This window comes from Microtus pennsylvanicus, chromosome 7, assembly GCF_037038515.1.
Source record: "Microtus pennsylvanicus isolate mMicPen1 chromosome 7, mMicPen1.hap1, whole genome shotgun sequence".
NCBI classification, from domain to species: Eukaryota; Metazoa; Chordata; class Mammalia; order Rodentia; family Cricetidae; genus Microtus; species Microtus pennsylvanicus.
In genome coordinates this window covers 91,449,982-91,469,173 of record NC_134585.1, presented here as the reverse complement: position 1 = coordinate 91,469,173, position 19,192 = coordinate 91,449,982, and the positions used below count along the sequence as shown (strand labels likewise).

Sequence of the window (19,192 nt, the reverse complement as noted above, 5' to 3'; positions counted from 1 at the left end):
CTTTCCACCTTATTTCCCTCGGGCAAAGTCTCACTAAACCTAGAGCTAGGCTGATCAGCAACCCTCATGGACCAGAGGTCCTCATTTCTCTGCTCCCAACAGTGTTAGGTTTACATATACACATATGGCCAAGCCTAGGTAATGAGATCAGAAACCAGGTCTGTCTTCTCTGAGCCATCTCTCCAGCCCCTACAATGAAATTTTACTCAGCCTTAAAGAACAAGCTATGCCGGAAAAACAGATAGAAATCATCGTTTAATAAAAATGAAGTAGACTAGAAAACACAAATAATTTTCTTTATGTGAATGCTTTAAAAATGAGCTAGAACTCATTTAAAGATATATCTTTAAAAATGAGAGGAAACTATGAGGGAAGAGGAAGGGACTGTTGGGCCAGGGACAAGAGAGACAAATGGGGAGGGAGTGGATATGATCAAAGTACATGCTAAGCATGTATGAAAATGTCATATCTTATGATAGTGAGCAATGCAGACATGACGGATGAGAATAATTTGTCCCTGCTGAGACACGGGAAATACAAAAGTTTCTTTGAAAATTCATAGTAAACTTAAGATTTAATGAAAAATTATTTAAGTATATATACTTTGCTTTCAGCAATGTAATTGTGTTGCTACTTCTTATTCCTTATAAATTATTTATTTTCAAAATTTAAAAAAGCACAAATGGGAAATATTACGCAGCTGTAGTAAAAAAGATCTTATACTCGGAATCACTTTCTAGGGCTAGGACTGTCTTGCCAGCATGAGAATTTTGGTCTCTCACTTAGCAGGTTCATCTGGCAGCTCAGGTCTCAAACTCTGGATTTCTAGTATAGGAACTAGACTTTGTACATGTAGCGATTACTCAGTTACTACTAAGGTGATAGAACAGAATAGCCTCCTACCCCATGAATGGTAGATCAGTGGCCATTTTACCAAACAAGTTAAATTTGTTTGTTTCAACTACCCTTGAACTTGGTTCATTAGCTTAAAGCTTAGATTCATTGTATAGCTACTTAGTATTCACAAATACAATGGACACCAGCCGGATACTATATTTAAACATTAATTACCCAGAGTATAGCCAAAGAAGACTGAACATTTGGTTTATTATGGGGTTGAAGTGAAATTCCTTAATATGCCAACAGTTGCTTTTTTAAAAACACACAAATGGTAAGTTGGTGTGAGGGTTACAGTCAAGACAGGGTATGATTGAAGTTTACAAATAGCTAAAATTTAATTTAGAAGGTTTATATAATGTAAAATAAGTATTCTTTTAATTAAGAGCAAGTTTACAAAGCCAAATTAAAATGCCACCTAACTGAATTATTTTAATAATCAACAACTGTATCTTAGTAAAATTTCCTTTTTAAAATCAGTGTATTTTCCCCCAAGCTCTGCAGTTTTATCTACACTGGAAATGGCTCGTCTCTGAACTCTTTGCATAAAGAGGTTTTTGGGTAAGAAACCTTCCACAGACATGAAAATGATACTCTATATACTCTTAGACTTACAACTGATACATTCCCTTACAACCATGAAATGGTATCAACTGAAAACATGGTCTTTTAAAATGGTTTTCTGAAGATGGTGTTCTAGAGTCCAGTTAGGCATTTTCATTTGTCCATGACCTGTTGTTTTCTACACCTTAAGAAATAATAAAGAACTAGGCCTTTCTTCTTTCAGATCATATTTAAAACTGGGTTGGTTCAGAATGTGGGGGGGGGGGAGGGAAAGTTGTCTGTCTAGGAAAGAAATTTGATATAGTTCAAAAGTATGCCCCATCAATTGGTAAACCTGTATTGTGCTATGGAATCCTACATGCATTTGCAGAGAAGTAAGTGTATATGAAAACAGAAGAACAGGTATAAAGACTATCAATTACTCTGCTTCTAGTTTAATGATATCTAAACGTGCGGAGATGAACTTGTCCTATGACCACTATGACACTACTAACCAGTGATCTTGCTGACAGGCTAGATTCAAGCTAAAGCAAGACAGCTTCCAAGTAACTGAAGTTCTGGACAACTACTGACACTTGCTATTTTAACAGTGTAACTTTTCCAGCATAAGGAGGTTTGGGGATATAGCCATGGACTCCATACGGAAACCCAACAGAGCAAAGGTTCCCCATGAATGGAATGCATGATGCTTGGTGGATGTTATTCAAGCAACCCTGGCCAAGAACTAATACATGGTAATTGGGGGGAAATGATTTAAAAAGGATATAAGTATAAGACGATGCTTTAGGCAGTGATATTCTATTTAGAAGATTAAAAACAAAGCTAGGGGAGCAGTAAGGGAAGTAGACAACCTAACAAAATGGCCAATAAGACTTGGATACTGTAAAAGAATCAAAGCCCCCTTGAATCAAGGCACATTAAAGGTCAAAGAAACAGCATTAAATTTTTCCCAGAAGGGAAACCATTAAATACACTAATTTTATTTGTTTCCAGGTACCAATGATTTTTATCTAACTAGTGGAGAAGTAAAACAGAAACAGGATGAATGTCTATGCAGTAAGATCTCAACTCAGTGTGGCTCCTTAAGTGCATCCCCCTTTCTTCCAAAAGGAGGCAAAGACAACACCTCTCAAATGCAAAGGTGAATGAGGCTATTATGGAAAGAAGAGGAGGGGGTCCATGGAGCACATATGTTAGTAAGCATGTGGGTCCCTGGTGCATCTTTAATCCCAGAGCTGTTTAAAAACAGTTTGTGTACAAGGCACTATTTTTACATTCTGCTAATATAAAATAGCATTTATCATCTGAAATTTTTCAGTGGCCTACTTTGTTAATTAACATGTTTACCTACAACAACTTCCTTTACAGATCTAGACCACTAGCTGGGTGAGTATTTCATTACTGTCGGCTTGTAAAATGTATGCTTTTGGAAAATTTAATTAAGAAAACCGTTTAAGGTAAAGAAAGACATTCAATATGTAGTGTTAGGAGAATCGATGATTCATTGCCTTGGTTAGCTAGATATTTCCATTTGATTGGCAAATTGAAAAAGTAAATTCCAGAATAAATGATAGAAAACAGAATTTCTAAAAATGCAGAAACACCACTCATGGCACCAATGTTTTCCGTCTATTCTCATGTAGAATAATGTCAACCCTCAGGAGGGCAAGGGCGCATACGGATCCTGTGGCTTATTCCCAAACCGAGACCGTTATGGAATCCAGAGTAAGTGCCAGCGGTCCAGAGACAGAGAAGGTTGCCATACAGCAACCCTTCCTTCTGTGCAAGTGCTCAGAAGAAACTGGAAGACCACAGAACCCGGTTTAGAGATGGTAATAATCTGAGGGAGAGAGAGAGAGAGAGAGAGAGAGAGAGAGAGAGAGAGAGAGAGAGAGAGAGAGAGAGAGAGAGAGAGAGAGAGAGAGAGAGAATGAACTGAAGACAGCTTTTGCTCTGCTTGATCAAAGCAGAGGAAATCCATCCTGCTCAGGCATCTCCTCCCAATGCAGCAAATTCAGGCAAGAGCTCCGAGCTGCTAACTGAGCTTGGAAATGGTGCAGGGAAGTGATGGGAAAAGGGAGGATGAAGTTGCCAGTTCTAAAGGCTGATGATTCTACACAGCGCTGTGAAGTGGGGAGGGGACAGGGACAACCGGAGGCTTTCCATACCTTTCTTTTCCGCTCCATTCGATCCCTGGGGATTTTCCGTTGTTTTTTTCTCTCTCTCTCCAAATTTTTTTCCTTTTCATCCAGTTCAGCCTCTCGAACTTTTTTGATAGAAGCAGCAGCGTGAGCCATTTTTGCAGGCGAAACCAGCAGTGGATCACTTTCCACTCCCCAGCAATACAGGTGATTTTGCTGCTGTGTGGAGATGTGATTTTCCCCAGCAGAGCAATGGCTGGCAGCCAGAACACTCACAAAATAATCCAAGCCGCCCACGAGCTAGGTCATAATCTTGCTCCAGCCTCTGCAGCACCCATAATTCACTCGAGTGTCCCCCAGGTTGCCAGTCGAGCCCCCACAGTAGCACACACCTGCACACAGGCATGCACAGGTGAGCACCCACGTTCAGCAATGGTCCCAAGGGAGGGCGGGGCTCTGGACCCGGAGCTCCTCAGCAGTTGGGTGGCCCCGAGCACAGACCAGCATCCTAATAGTTGCAAAAGCCTTCCTCAGGTTCTCATCACCAGTTGGAACGGTCTTGGGGGACTCCTCCAGACAGTCTGTCTTCAGACCGGAGCCAGGAAGAGGCCACCTCGTTGAAAGTCCTAGGGGGTGGGGAGTTCGCTGCCGCTTGCAACCACACCTCTATGCAGGGCGAGAGAAAATGGTGCAGTCTCACTAAGGACTCGCCGCCGCCGCGGTTGCTACGGGCAGCACGTGACACGGATCCCTGCGTCTTAAATCTCTCAGCCCTTCCCTTCTCCAAGGTACATTTCAAAAAAAGAATCAACGCTGTGGGGCCGAGAGGAGAGGAGCAGAGCTGGGAGTGACTCTCCACTTGCAAGGCAATGAGGGGAGAACGCATCTGAAAAGGACTGGGAGTAGCCAGGGCTTCCCGATGCGGTTTACCGGAACACGTGAGACAGTCTGAGCAGCAAGCTTAGGCAAGGACTCAAACCCAGCTGTATGCCAGTGAGCACCGTGGCGTGGTTATCCTGAGGGGCAGGGGTTGAGGAAGGCAAAGAGGAAAACGGGTACCAGGAAAACCAACTTCCATCTCTCCAAGAGGCGCTTGCATTGTACCCTCGGAGGCGCCTTTGGAATTCGCAAAGGTGTTTTTACCCACACATTAACATGAAAAGCAACGGAATGAAATATGTAAAATTAGAATTTCTGGATGTTCTCTTACATAGTCAGTAGGGAAATACAGTAGAAGAAGACAATGTATATTATTATTATTATTATTACTATTACCCGGAGGGAGCAAGAGAAAGAAGACAGAGAACATCACCTGTAAACTCAAGATGGAATTCTCCAATCACATACACTGTCCAGTTTTCAAAGTTTGCTAAAATCAAGGACTAATTGAGTACGAAGAACAGCAGCACTCACTTCTCAGTGTCTCGTTTTCAACTAGACAGTCTCATCGCTGTTAATCCAAGTGGATTGTCCAGGCCCTTCCTCTACAACCTTTATGTTTTAGAGGAACCATTACGACTGCTATAGCAAGTAAGAGTAAACCCGTATAATATGATTCTACCTGTAACCTGTAAGTAGGGAAAAAAAATGTTCAGGGCTCTTTAAAAATGATTATAATGAAACCCATCACTAAGCTAACTTAAAATTTCAATAATAAATGATGTGTTTATGTTGCTAAATAAGACTACAAGGGTCTCAATTTCTCCAATATGTGAAAAGGATACAATAGTGAAGTTTTGTTTTATTTTTTAAGAGAAAAATGCTAGGGTTTTTTTTTGTACTTTGGTCTTCCATGTTTTAGCTTATATAGTGTACAATTTTGTTTCCTATTTGAACTCAGTTGAAGGCAGTGGTTGCTAAATGCACTCCGTGGTAGTAGAGAAACTTTAGCTCCTCATCTGATTCAAACGTTGGTTGGAAGCAGAGAATTACACTTGCACTGGGCCACAGGGCATTAGTGTTGTGGTGGTTCCAGGTCAACCAGCTTACAACAGATTAAATCCCGGGAAGGGGAGGGGGGACCGGTCCTCTTACGTAAGAGGAGCATCATCCATTTGGCAACCCACAGCTGAGAATTCAGATCCACATAACACGGAAAACCTTACCCACTTCATCATGCCTTCTGCCCTCCTAAGCCTTCCCTGGAAAGTCTTTTATATATTGCCATAGAAACACACATGTTCATCCAGGCTTCTTGGGAAGTTAACATGGATTTGGGGGAAGCCAGCTATCTCCTTGGCAAAGTCCATGGTTGTCCCCTAGTTATATCATACTCCATACATGCCCTCTACTGGGTCATGAAATCAAATCCATCACTACTCGAGGGTACTTTTGGGAAACAGCAAGAACTCAGCACTGGCTGTCTCTGGTGCCATCTGGCATTCCCTTTTCTTCTAAATCCTCATTTTTAAAAAGGTTTACAGCAAGCAAGCCACACCTCAGGCATGGATGTTCTTTTAGCTTAATAATCCGAGTCCTGATGGGATGTGGTTGAGCCTCCTGCAGTGATCTTCCTGTTGGGGAGGGTGCCTGGGGAGTCTTCTAGGATACATACACCTCTCCTGCTGCTTCAGTAGGGTCTGTTTCTACCATCTCAGATACCGTCTCCCTTTTCAGACTTCTCAGTAGAAAAGTAAAGATCACAACATGGCTACAGCAGAAGGTGAACAGCCCTTGTCGCCAAAACCATTGGCTTATTTCATTAGTTCTTCAGAAGCTCACTGCAGAACCACTTGGAAAATCAGCCAGCAGCAGTTTCACTATGTTTTTCTCTTATACCAGGAACATGTCACATTTTAAAGCTTCGATCTGATGGCTAAAAGCAAATCTCAGATATAGTTAACACTTTAGCCCCCAGGACTCTTTCAACTCTTATACTCTGTCTCATCAAGAAAGAGCATGATCAGATAGCCATTAGCTTGAGTGACAGAGACATTACAGAAAGAATTGTATTGGTCTTTAAAACCAATAGTGACACGACTTTGCTTATGTTTTTCCTGGTTATCTTTGCATGTGACACAGAGAAGCAAAGGTACTGGGTATTTGCAGATGCGACTGGAGGCAAATAACATTCTAGATAGCTTTCCTCAAGACACCATGCAATAACAGCAGGAAGGTTACGGCTCTTTCTTGACTGCCAATCCACCTCAGGGAAAGGAAGCGCTGAGGGAGCCACCAATCTCCAGTCACAAAACCAGAAATCTCAGACAGTTAGTAAACATACTTTTAAATAAAACTGATCCCAAGTCCTTTTTGTGTGTGCTATTTTCATTTATCTTTTTCCCAACTAGGAAATGCATTTATTTTATTTTATTTTACTTTAAATTGCTCCCAAATGAAATGATTAGCAGAAGGCCATCCTTTCAAGAAAGATTCGACATTCCTATACAGTGCTATCTACCTACAGCTGACTTATTCAGCAGTGAAAACTGTTGACTTCTGAAAGACATCCCTTCTTGTTGCCTTGCTATTGTTCAACCTTCTCTATCATTTCTATTTGGGTGGGAAAAAATCCCTCAATTTTCTTTGGAAAGGGAGCAATGCACACTCACCAGCTGACCTCTGCATAGACAGGGCACCAGGTTCCAGTCCCAGGAGCTCACAGCCATTTAAATGATGCATACACCACATTAAATGGGATCTTCCCCTCAAGCCTCCAGCGGAGATACAATACTGGCTGCACTTTGAATGTGTACCAAAAGCTGATTCCTTCCACAAAGCATCTTGATCGGTAATGAGAAATGCTGGCGTCTTGCCTTCAAAGGTGAGGAACACACGGTGGCCCTGTCGTTTACATTTGAGAAGCAGACTTGAGAGACTGCCCTTCAGAGAGGGCACGCTTCATTTTGAAGATAGGAGAAAAGCAGCTATTTGCTGTCCTTACTGTACAGCAAACCATTGATCAGAATCCAAAGAAAATCCTCTGCAACACCGGGCATCAAGTAAGGGCAGCGTTCAATATCAACTGAGCTGGCCACATGCAACTTAATCCCTTATCTCCCTCCTCCCTCTACAGCTCCACCCAGGAGAAGTGGCCATGCAACTGAACAGCATAATCACTCTATACAGCCCAATTGTGGGAGAGAAGGGGGAGTGGTGAAAATGAGCCCGCTAATCAGATGATGTTGATGATGATGATGAGGATGTGCCCACTTGGGCTGTGATCCAAGAGCTGATTCTTCACAAATTCATGGTGCTAGTCCATCTTTGAGAGTCTGTGTGTTTTCTGAAGATGATGAGTGATCGCCATAAGACAAAGCAAACTGAATGACTTCAGTGACGCATCACCTTCGATTTGTTTTATCTGAAGTCAAAGTCAATTTTGATAGCCCAAGATTACCAAGGTGCAAAGTTTGTGTAAGGTCACATGACCCAAGAGGTACTACTTTCTTCTATTTCTGTCCAAGGAAAGAAGCAAGGACTCCAGTCTAAATCAAGGATGGAGAAGCAGCTGATTCAGGCCCATCACCATCTTGCCTCAGAAACACACCCCAAATTCTTCCAAGTTACACAGCACATTTCTAGCTAGTGACATTCGTCAAAAGACAAGGCTGAACGGCTTCCCCACCAAGGCCTTTCTACATAAGGAAGATAAAGCCACACAATCTGGGTCATAGACAGTTACCATTCTGTCCCCACAGACCTCTCTCGGCTCAGACCCTAACGATGGTCTCCATTAAAGGCTAGGGCTAAGTCTGTAAGGGGCAAAGGGAAAGAGAAGGAGAGAGAAGAGAAAGCCAAGGAAGCCACAGCTTGGAAGGAAAGGAGATTGCCAGGCAAAAATCTTCTTGCACATTCCCAAGCTCATCTCCAGTGCCAGCCCCTCAGCCACAAAGTGTGAGCCTCCATTGACAAGGAGCAGCTCCATCTGTTTATGGGAACAGGCTTCCTAATTAACAGTGTGTGTGTGTGTGTGTGTGTGTGTGTGTGTGTGTGTGTGTGTGTGATTTGACTGTTAATAAATTTAGCAAACAGAAACAGCTACAAAGAGGAAAGCATTCTTTTTCTTTCAGCTTACACTGAAAACTTGGGAGTAACCGTATAATTCTTTCCCCACTAACATTCTTTAAAATTGAGACCTTCTGGCTGCCCCCATCTCATTGCTGTGCAGTCTCTAGCTGTGCCTCTGTCTTTAATCAAGCACCATTCCAGGAGGCACACAAGGAGGCATCTCCATCCCTCCAGAGATGAGCACCCAGCCTCTCCAGAACAGAGCTTCTCCAATCTCTTGTGAGCAGAGCTCATATGCAGATCTTGGACAGGATACTGCTTCAGAGTTTTTAAGCATCTGGACTCAAGTTTCAAATTACTTATAAATATCTTCAAGTGTTCTCAGGACTTCTCTCTTCCCAATAATGACATCTTACTCTATGACTCAGAGACAAATAAATATCCATAGGTAAATATAAAAAGATGTGCTGATTCTGAATAAAACTATGACGGTGATTGTTAAAGGGTTGAAACTTTGACGTGGACCTCAACTCTGTTTGACCAAATAAAAATCACTGGGACTGGTAATATGGCTCAGTCGGTAGAAGCTCTTGGCACACAGGCCTGGTGACCTGAGTTCAGTCCCAGAGATCTGTGGTGGAAGAAGAGACCTGACTCCAGGGAGATATTTTCTGATCTTCACATGCACAGATCCCCTGTCTGTTAAAAACCCGGCGCACTCCTGTAATCCCAAGACTCTGAGGGGAAGACTGGTGGATCCATGGCGCTCAATAGCCAGCCTGACTGACTAGGCCAGCTCTAGGCCAATGACAGACTGACTCAAAACACAAGCTTTTGAGGAATGATACTCCAGGTAGTTCTCTGGCTCATAAAAATATGCTCATTCCTGTATTCACACATCATAGAAAAAAAGAATAACTTCAGCATCTCAAAGGAAGCTATCGGTAAGGGAAAGAAAACAGGATCAATACTTGTGCATTTTCCATTTATAAGTCAATTCAAAGTATTGTTTAGATAAATAGCTTGCTAGCTCAACTAAGAGAAAAGATTACATGGAGTAAAGCTATTTTTAATTATTATTATTTATGTGATATGAAAGTTGTCAGGTATGTTTTATATTTTTATGAAATGATAATATTTAAAACCTACTAAGTATAGAATAACTGAGTTACTGCAATATGTTTTATAGCACATGAAGTATAATTCTCTAACAATATTCTTCCAGGAAACAATTAATTGAAATATTTCAAACTTTTTCAAAATTAAAAATAGGAATACAAAAATGTAATTTTGGAGTATGTCTGAATCTCCTGAGTTTAATATCAACTTTATGGTGATGTCACCAGTCTCTGGTGTTTTAATCCAAATCTCATATCACTAAAATATGGACATAAATATTTTCAACAATTTTAGGAAAATAATTCTGTATCAAATAGATTCTCAATCTAGTAGAAACTCCAATAAATGTAAAAGATTCATGAAAAATATGTTTTAATTACACAACCACCCCTAAGCAGTCTCCTTGAAGGGGATTTCTCTACTGTTGACACCAGAAAAATGACATTGTGTCACCTGGTCACAATGTGGAAAAGACAGGCATATCCATGAGGTGCTAGGAATGAAGATATGAACATGTCCATTAGTACTGCTTCTGGGTTCTTCACAACCTTTTTTCCCTCCCAGAAAGTGCTTCTAGATCCACTTTCATTTCTTTACTAGGTAGAAGATATTCTTTTTCTTGCAACCATGTTTATCTTACAAATAAAATATACTGTTATCATTTCTGTTTTTCAGATATGACAATTGTTTTTATGTTACATATTTTATGTGAATTCATATCCCAAACATGTCCCATATGGAAACCAAAACTCAAGCCTTTTTTTGGAAATTACGTTTTCTGAGAAAAGCATCCTTGAATCTTTCTAATTAATAAACAAGACACAAGCACTAACATGCATCATTTTTCCAGCTACTGGGAGAAAATCTACTCAAACAACATTATTACCGAAAACTTGAAATATAGAAAAAATATAAATAATGTCTTTAATCAGGTTTTTACTTCATGTGAGTGCCTGTAGAGGCTAAAAGAGGGCATATGATTCTCCTTGAGCTGGAATTACAGGTGGATGTCAGTCACCTGATGTGGGTGCTGAAATTTGAACGTGGGTCCCCTAAAAGAGAAGCAAATTCTCTCTTAACCTCTAAGCCATCCCTCCTAAAATATAAACAGCTTCTTAAGATCAATACATGGCTAACATGATAATTAGGGATTTCTGAGCAAGACCGAAAGAAAATGGAGCCACTAAGAGATAAGCAAGTGCAGACAATGTGTTTGCTTGAAAATGGAGCCGCTAAGAGATGAGCAAGCGCAGACAATGTGCTTGTTTCCTGCGTGCATTTCCATAGCAAATCTGCACTTTCTGGGGAAAAGGGCAAAAACCAATAGCCAGTATCTACACAAAGTGCACAGCCAGATAGCAAAGCCCCTCCACAATCACCTGAGACTGGGAAGAGAGATATTCAGGATAAGGATAGAATGAAAGGCAGCCATCCCTCCAGCAGATCAACCACCACGGAGCCAACCTGAAGTCCCCGCACATCTGCTTGCTCTGAAGGGGTTATTACCATCCGCTCCCAGAAATTATCGGTTTAAATAACATCTTAAGTACAGTGATCAGTATCCAAAATGATTGGTTGTGGGGCAGGGCAGGGCAGCAGATCTGTGAAGAGTGCCAGAATTTGAGTATGGACAAGACATGCATCACATAAGGGACACAGTTCTGACTCCCAAAGTGGTGTCACTCAAGGAGGAAGCTAAGACATGTCAGTTCCTGGAGTGCAGACTGCGTTAGTGGGCCTTCCCCTTCACTGTTTCTAATAAGCCACATGATTTTCTACAGGAACAGAGAACAGTATCATTAAACCTTTAAGCATCATGAGGATTAAGTGAATGGTGGAAGCAATATGTACTATGGCAGAAAGTCTTTCTCTTAATAAAAGCTTTAATAATGATACAGTGAATCTTTGTTGTTTATAGCTGCTCTGGGAAAAGAGGATACCACGGTATGCAGAGCCATTTGGGCTCTTGTAAAGGATCATGTGAACAGCAATGGGAGGCAGGCTTTGCAAAGCCGGGCAGGAGAGCTCTCGAAGACACCTAAAGGAGGATGTGAGAGCTTTGTCTTAGAATACTGTGATAGGCAGGAAACAAAACCCACTACATGGGCACGAAGAGGAACAGGGTCTCATGGCTCAGCTATGGAAGGCACCTAAGTAGGGCACCTGGTTCACTGGAGTGAGTGGGCAGAACTTCCCATTAGGTCATGTAGGTGCCTCTTAGTTCACCAGATTCCAAAGCCACACATAAGACTGAGCTTTAACTTTTGGTCTTACACTATGGCAGTCCATCACAGACTTGCTAGGTCAGTGGCAGCTTTCCTTCACAGAGATCTAGATGTCCACCATAAACTTGCCATCATTTGCTTTCAGTCAACAGCAGATGAGAAGGAAGGCAGCAGAGGTAGAACATTGCCCCCCATGCTTATTTTCCTTCCACAGGACAACGGTTTGGGGAAGGTAGGCAATTGAATTCAAAGTCAATTCTTGATTGCAAGCGTCTGTGCCTTGTTCCTGGACTATCAACCAACCCGTCTAGCCAGCATCATCTCACTGTCTCACTATATTTTCAAGTAAATTATGAGAGGCTCCCAGCACTGTAAAACATTCAAGTTTATCCAGAGGTAGATATGAAAGCAATGGAGAAAAAAAGGAATTACACTTGCAATATAAAACAATGCCTTTCATTTTTTAGTACTTTAATTAACACATAACACATATATTTATAGGTTATAGCATAAATGTATACATAATATAATAAATTTTCATAGAAAATTGAAACCTTAAACCCTTCAGAATTCAATTTCACTGAGATATAATAGATAAACATGAAGTAGTAGAAATAAAATAGTTTTTTTTCAGAAATTGTAAATTTTATATGAAAAGAGATGGACTAAGTAAAAGCTCGGATCAATATTTAACTCAACTAGCCTTCTAAACTACAAACATCAATAGAGTTCTTTTCTGTTTCAGGTACTTTAATCACATAGCTTTCAATGTCTTCACAGAAAATGATTGGCTCTTTCCCCTCTGATTTTCAGGAAAACAGAACAAAAAGCTTTGTCAACAAATGAACAAAATGTCCCCATCTCCTCTAATGTCCACACAGTAGAAGCTTAGAGCTTGGCAACCACTACATATTCTGTGTATATTGTTCTCCTACTGTTAAGTTATAGTTTACCATGAGTCTGGCATGTTTGCTAAATTTTTTTGTCTCCATTGCACTTCTTATTTTAATTAAATAAGTTAAACAAGTTTTCAACTATCTAAAGAAGTGGGAGTTGGAACAAAATGTTCTTATTCAAAGAGCTATCAAGATGGCTCTTTACCAATAGGTTACCACCAAACCTATTGATCTCAGCTCAATCCCTGCAACCCACACTGTAGAAGGAGAGAACCAAATTCCTCAGGTTGTCCTCTAACCTCCACAGAGATGGAATGGCATGCATGTACTCATGCACATGTCAGAATACACAGATTAACAAAATGTTTTTAAGTTGATTCATGAAAATAATACTAACGTTTTGTAAGTGCCCACTAAATTTAGTCCCTTATGCTATTGAAATCTGGGAAAGCATGAAGCAAATGTAGAATACTGATGCAGACCCATTAGAAACATCTAGAAATTCTACAGTAAAATTATTTTCCAAATATCTTAACACATCTACTGCATTTAATAGATATCAAACCAGAAAAGAAGCAAGGTAAGGCCCAGGTGTCGTTGTCTAAAAGGAAGACAATGCCACACCTTAAACAGTAGAAAACTGTCAAACGTCAAGTGTTTTCACAAAGATCCTGATCTCAATCATCACTGCAAGACGATCCAGTGATGTGTGTTAGATTAAACAAAATGCTACATTTCGTTTTCAGACAAGGCTGGTCTGGAGCTTACTATATACCCAAAGATGATCTTAAATTCGTAATCCTCTTGCCTCTGCCCCCTGAGTACTGACCCTGCAAGGGTGCATACGCATGCCTAATTTAGTATTGCCAGGGACTGAACCTGGGGGTTTCTGCATGCTAGGTAAGCATTTTACACACTGAACTGCATCTCTAGGCCTTAAACAGAATATTTAAATATATCATTTTTATCATTTTCCTTTCTAAGCATCCTTTTTACTAACTGAACATCACAGTTTTGATTCCATTATAAAAGCAGGGCTTTTTCATTCAGTGAGCTCTCTTTTGTCTCAACTTGAGCCCTGTGTTGAATGTATTTTCTACACTACTTCAATGTCTGTTTACCATTAATGGGGATGTCCAGTTAGCAGAACCAAGTAAATGGGATGCTTTGTATATGTGGTAGGAACTCAGCAACTAGAAACCTATAACCATTATTTTTTTTTAGAGGAAAACATGATATAAAATGTAAAAGGGGGAAAGGCCAAAAACCCACAGTGAATGGACCAGGAACACAATAGAACCATAGCCCAAAATAGTATGTAAGTGACAGCTGATGGCTAGCCATCACCCTTCTTCCAGTAGTCAACAGATGTAAATTACTGGGTAAAGAGGAAACCCTGACATAACCTGTCCTGTAGCATGGTGGACTTAGTCTTATAGAAAGGCCAACATAAACAGGAAAACAGGCCAATCAGCCCTGATGGAGCACAGCTCCTAAGACACACAGGACTTATGTGATTTTACAATCAGAGGTTTAGAGCCAGCCTCAATCACAATAAAGGGTTACATCACAAAGCTTTGTTTGGAGTGAAAAAACAAAGAACAATTGCCATTTGACAATCACATAGGCACAATTCCAAGTGGAAGGTTCTGGAACAAGTTCTTTTTACAAACAGTGACAAAGAATCAGGCAGTAGAAGCTCTTTTCATTCCTATAATTGATCCCTAAATTCAGGTTTTAGTAAAGAACCTTCATATGGTCCCTTCATATAGACTTTACATGCACACCTATGAGTTATTGTGAAGAATGTTTGTTAAAATAATGTTTTCTTCTTCATAACCCTAGAAATAAAATGCCACCTTCCTCTAAACCACATCATAAGCACGAACCACAAATATAGTGGAAATCAAAACGCAGCATGAGAAACCACTCTATTTATGTACTGGTCTGTAGTGTCAGCTTTAGGGGGGCGGGGATGTTCACTGCTTAATCCACGAAGAGCTGACATTAGAGGTGGAAGGGTGCTTTTAGATAAATCAGAGTGGAGGGTTCCTTCTGGAACCTTCTGGAAAGGCAACTCTGACCTTTCCACGTAAAGACACTGGTTTTTGGTTACAAATTATACAACTTCAAGGAAAGGTTCTGCTAAAGTAAAACAAAAAAAATCTGAAAACTAACTAACAAACTCCAAAGCTTGACTATCATGTGTGTTCTTGGAAATTAATGGAGGTTGGTAGCCCTCTACTGGATGGAAGACAGTACAATTCAGTTGCTCTAAAATCACTTGAGATATTGTATCTTAAGGTTTAAAGGAATCCCTTTATTCTTGCTACATATATATTTTGTTTTAGTGAGTATTTTGTTCTCCATTCTACAGAAAATAGGTAATGTATTTTCCAACAAGTCATACAATGTGACATTAAGCTCTAAAACTCTAATACAAAATATGGATTAATTACCATAATTTTCCAGGTAAAACGGAACTTGAAGCACAGTGAGGCAAAGCCATGTAGGTACATGTAGTTACAGGATCTTGGGTATGATATATCTGCTTAAGATGTTGTTGACTTCATTTTAGGTTATATCAAAATATTTACAACTAATTTTAAAAAGAGCTTTGTTGATGCAACCTCAGACTATACACTAATCTGCATAACATCAGGCCTCAAGCATATACCCATGTGTCGAAAATACATTATGTGATCAGACTTTTTGGATTAAAAATGTTCAAACATCACGGGAGAGTTAACTTAAAATAGTCAGCCCCTAATTTGCATGCACAGACACAATTTCTGAAGATATAAAGTCCTCGGAAATGGTCTCCATGAAGAAATTGTCTCACACATTGAGTCTTGGTGCTTATCTCAGACCCAGTGGGAAAATTAATATCCTGACATAGTCTCCAATGACATAGATTTACTTGGGGTGAAGATTATTCTACAAACGTAACTGTCTCAAAAACTTCGCTTCTTAATTATTCCAGCTCTTACTTTAGACCTCGTTCCTCTTTTTACAGTAGCCTTTGTCACTGTAGCACCCCGAACCAATCAATAAGACTTACCTGGTTTAGTCCTTCAGCTATCCAATTCCCACAGCAAAGCCCATGTGATACTCACTTAGGAATTCTGCTAAGTGATTACAGAATTGTTTTTTGCAGTTTCCAAAAATGCATGACCAACTCAATGGAATCTATTCTGATAACTGGGTTATACTCTGGGGTCAAGACTTAATTTCTACCTGAAGTTAGTAACACCCCAGCACTCCCCCACTTGATAAGATTGACCTGTGATCAACTACCAGTAATTCTACTGAATACAAAGACACCTCTCCGTGGGATTTCTACATTTTGCCTGCCAGCTGGGAAAACTTCACTCTCTAAGGTTAGAGCTTCTCTTCCTGATTGCGTTAGCATCTCTGTCTTGGAACCCTTTCTCCCCAACCACTGAGTTCACCAGCTCTAGCTGGCTCCAACTCTGCTCTTCACTGTAAATAGACGCTGCCCAGAGGAGACCCAAGGTTGGCAGAATGATGCCCCTTACCCTCATCCGTCACCCATCACAAGCCACTGATGACTTTCTTTCTTTGTTTCTTTGCCTTCTCTTATGGTTTATATTCATACTTAGATTTTTACAATTTTACCATCCTTCCTCTTCATCAAAGTGACTTAAGAACTCTATAGGAGAATGTGCTTTTCAGGTTTTTTTTTAATTAGAAGCAGAACAGCTGTATTTATTACTTTAATTTCTAAGCCCAGGAACCTCATATGTCCATCAAAAATCAAAATCACAACACACGCACACACACAGAGAGAGAGAGATACAAACCCAGCATGTTTTTTTTAAAAAAAAAGACTATGTGTAGCATTTAATATATTGAATGTGAGCATTAAGCATTATGCTCTCTTAAATGTCCTCATAAGCCCATCTGTTAAACACTCAATCCCCAGCTTGTTCGACAGCTTGTGCTATGGAGAGATGCTGGAGTATTGGAAAGGTGAGCCAAGAGAGGAAAATGCCCTTGAAGGAGCTATCAGAACGGCACTTCGCTCCTCTGCTTCTTGTGCTTCCCAGACACAAAGCGAGCAGCTTTGTGTAACATGAGATAGTGATGTGCTTCCTCCCGCATTGGCCTAAAGCAACAGAACCAGCTGTGTGTAGACTGAAACCTCCAGAGTCATGAGCCCAGACAAAGCTTCCCTCTTCATAACTTAACCCGGGAGTGGCAGAAACCTGGCTAACACATCCTCTCGTTTTTACTTAAACCAGAGTCATGCTGGTGTATGATAACCTAAAAGGTTATCAGCTAAACTGCCAGGGGGTTAACTAGCACATAGCCAATACCAAGTTTCTGGAAATTCTTTGTACTTTAAATCATACTGTCTAACAATGATAAAAAAGGAGAACAAAAGTTATAATTGATATATTTTTAGTTTATTAAAAATCCAAATATAGGTCTTTCACTATAATATAAATCTCATTTTAAGCATCTAATTCTTATATCTCAATAGACATTTAGAGGTGTGCTCATGCTTCACAATGAAGAATGACTAATGAAAATGTCTAATATGGACAGCTGTCAACTCGAGACAGCTGACTTTTAAAACACTGACAGTAAAAGCCTCTCCTTTAAATGTTGATGCATCATCAAGGCACAAGCGAGGTTCCAGTAATGCATTTTCAGAGTACCACCTCCCTCAAAGGGTCTAAAGCCATATTTTAACTCAATTTTGCTTAGTGACTAAGCAGGATGCTGAATTATTTTAATTTAAAATAAATTCATAGTGACATATCCTAGGGTGTTTTCTGACTACTTTGAAAAATGACCATTAAAACATCACTAACATTCATTTCTCTTATTTCCCAATACATTTTCCACTTGAAAGAAATCTGCAGTCTTGGGTGGTACAATTGTTAGAACAGTTGATGTTTTTATGTTGAGAAGCCTCTCAGTTTCTGGACATCAAAACCTGTGTTTGTTGGCATCTCATGCCAGAGCTCTCCTTGCATGACTGTTATTTATTACAACATAAAATAAATAATAAATAAGGATGGAGTTCCCAAGCATCTTGAATTAAGCCGATATGCAATATTGGCATTCCATATGAATACTCTGTATTGTGGCAAATGCTCTACTTTGGGACTAAACCACTTCACTTCAGGAGCAGACAAAACAAGGAGTGCTGTCTATGGGAACTTGATGCAATGGGTGACATAAAACATATATATTTATTGTGGGGGCTTGGGGTATAGTTCAGTGGTAGTCCTCGTTGCACCACGTTCAGCACCCAACACAGCAAATAATAGCAACAGTAGCAGAATCAATAATAAATATGCATTCTGCACCATACCGTGAGCTCCTCAAAACAAAAGCCAACATGAGGGACTCCCACCTGTGATCCCAGCACAAAGGGCTCTGGAGATCCAGTCTGGTCTGAGCTACAAAGTGAAGACCCAGTTTTCAAAACATAAATAAATTGTTGATAGATAGATAATTTTTTCTAAGTAAGCAAAAGTATCATGTATATATCATATATATACACATAATAAAATATATGTATATATAAATATATACTATATATACAAAAGTAATATGTATATATTACATAAATACAATAAAAACAAAAGCAATTGTAAAGATTCAACAAAATTCAACTTCAACACCATGCTTTGATAACTTTTTCCTTCCTCCTATTTTCTCCCTTTCCTACATGTAATGCTTTCATCTTGGTTCAAAAAAGAACTACTACACAGACAGCAAAACCAAAACAAAAGCCTAAAGAAGAAGGGAGTAGAGAAGGCAGTGAAATCCTGGGACAAGGCAAACAAAGGAGAAAAGGAGAGAATGCCCTATAAAGGTGGATCAAAAGACATAGAAATACCTTGTCAAGCAACCAGCTACCAGATATAATGGAAATTTGTCAGTCCTTGTAGTACTAGGCCTCAAAACCACTTCCCAGCTGGACATTCTACCTCTCATGAAACTCCACTTAACTCTGATACTCAAAAAATCTGATGCTCTTAATTTATCTTTTTAACAAGATTAAATCCTTCTCTTTCATCAGAACTCAAATGTGCAGAATTGTCCTGGTGAGGCTGCAGAGACAAGGAAAATGAAAGGGACATAGGAAGGAGAAAAACCCTTCACCATGTCTCAAGTCAGAAACTTCAACACAACTATTAAAACTGAAATTGCTATGGAAACCCTGCTTATCCTAAAGACGTGTCAAGCAAGGACGTTCTTTGGACTACAGCAATTGTGACTTTAAGTGTAACACTTCTGGCTTTCCTCTCACTCCCAAAGCTAAACAATATACCTCATAAGAATACCTTATGTCATTTACTGGGGGAAATTCTTTAAGAGACTTGGGGAAACTTAAATTTTAAACTCTCCTTAATTTTAA

General features: G+C 39.9%; 1 protein-coding gene across 41 annotated transcripts in view; it reads right to left on the bottom strand.

Annotated features, from left to right (window-relative positions):
• Window positions 1-19,192, bottom strand: part of Ank2 (ankyrin 2) — a 521,939-nt gene that overhangs the window by 215,512 nt on the left and 287,235 nt on the right. For 12 of the 41 annotated variants that reach the window (XM_075981379.1, XM_075981406.1, XM_075981413.1 and 9 more), the window contains exon 1: window positions 3,630-4,311. The exons of 27 other annotated variants lie outside the window; for them this stretch is intronic. In XM_075981379.1, coding sequence (XP_075837494.1) covers window positions 3,630-3,758 — 129 coding nt within the window. In that variant the 5' untranslated portion in view covers window positions 3,759-4,311. Of the gene's footprint in view, window positions 1-3,629; window positions 4,330-19,192 lie in introns of those variants that run through there. 2 more of the 41 variants (XM_075981419.1, XM_075981398.1) reach the window with 2 other exon arrangements.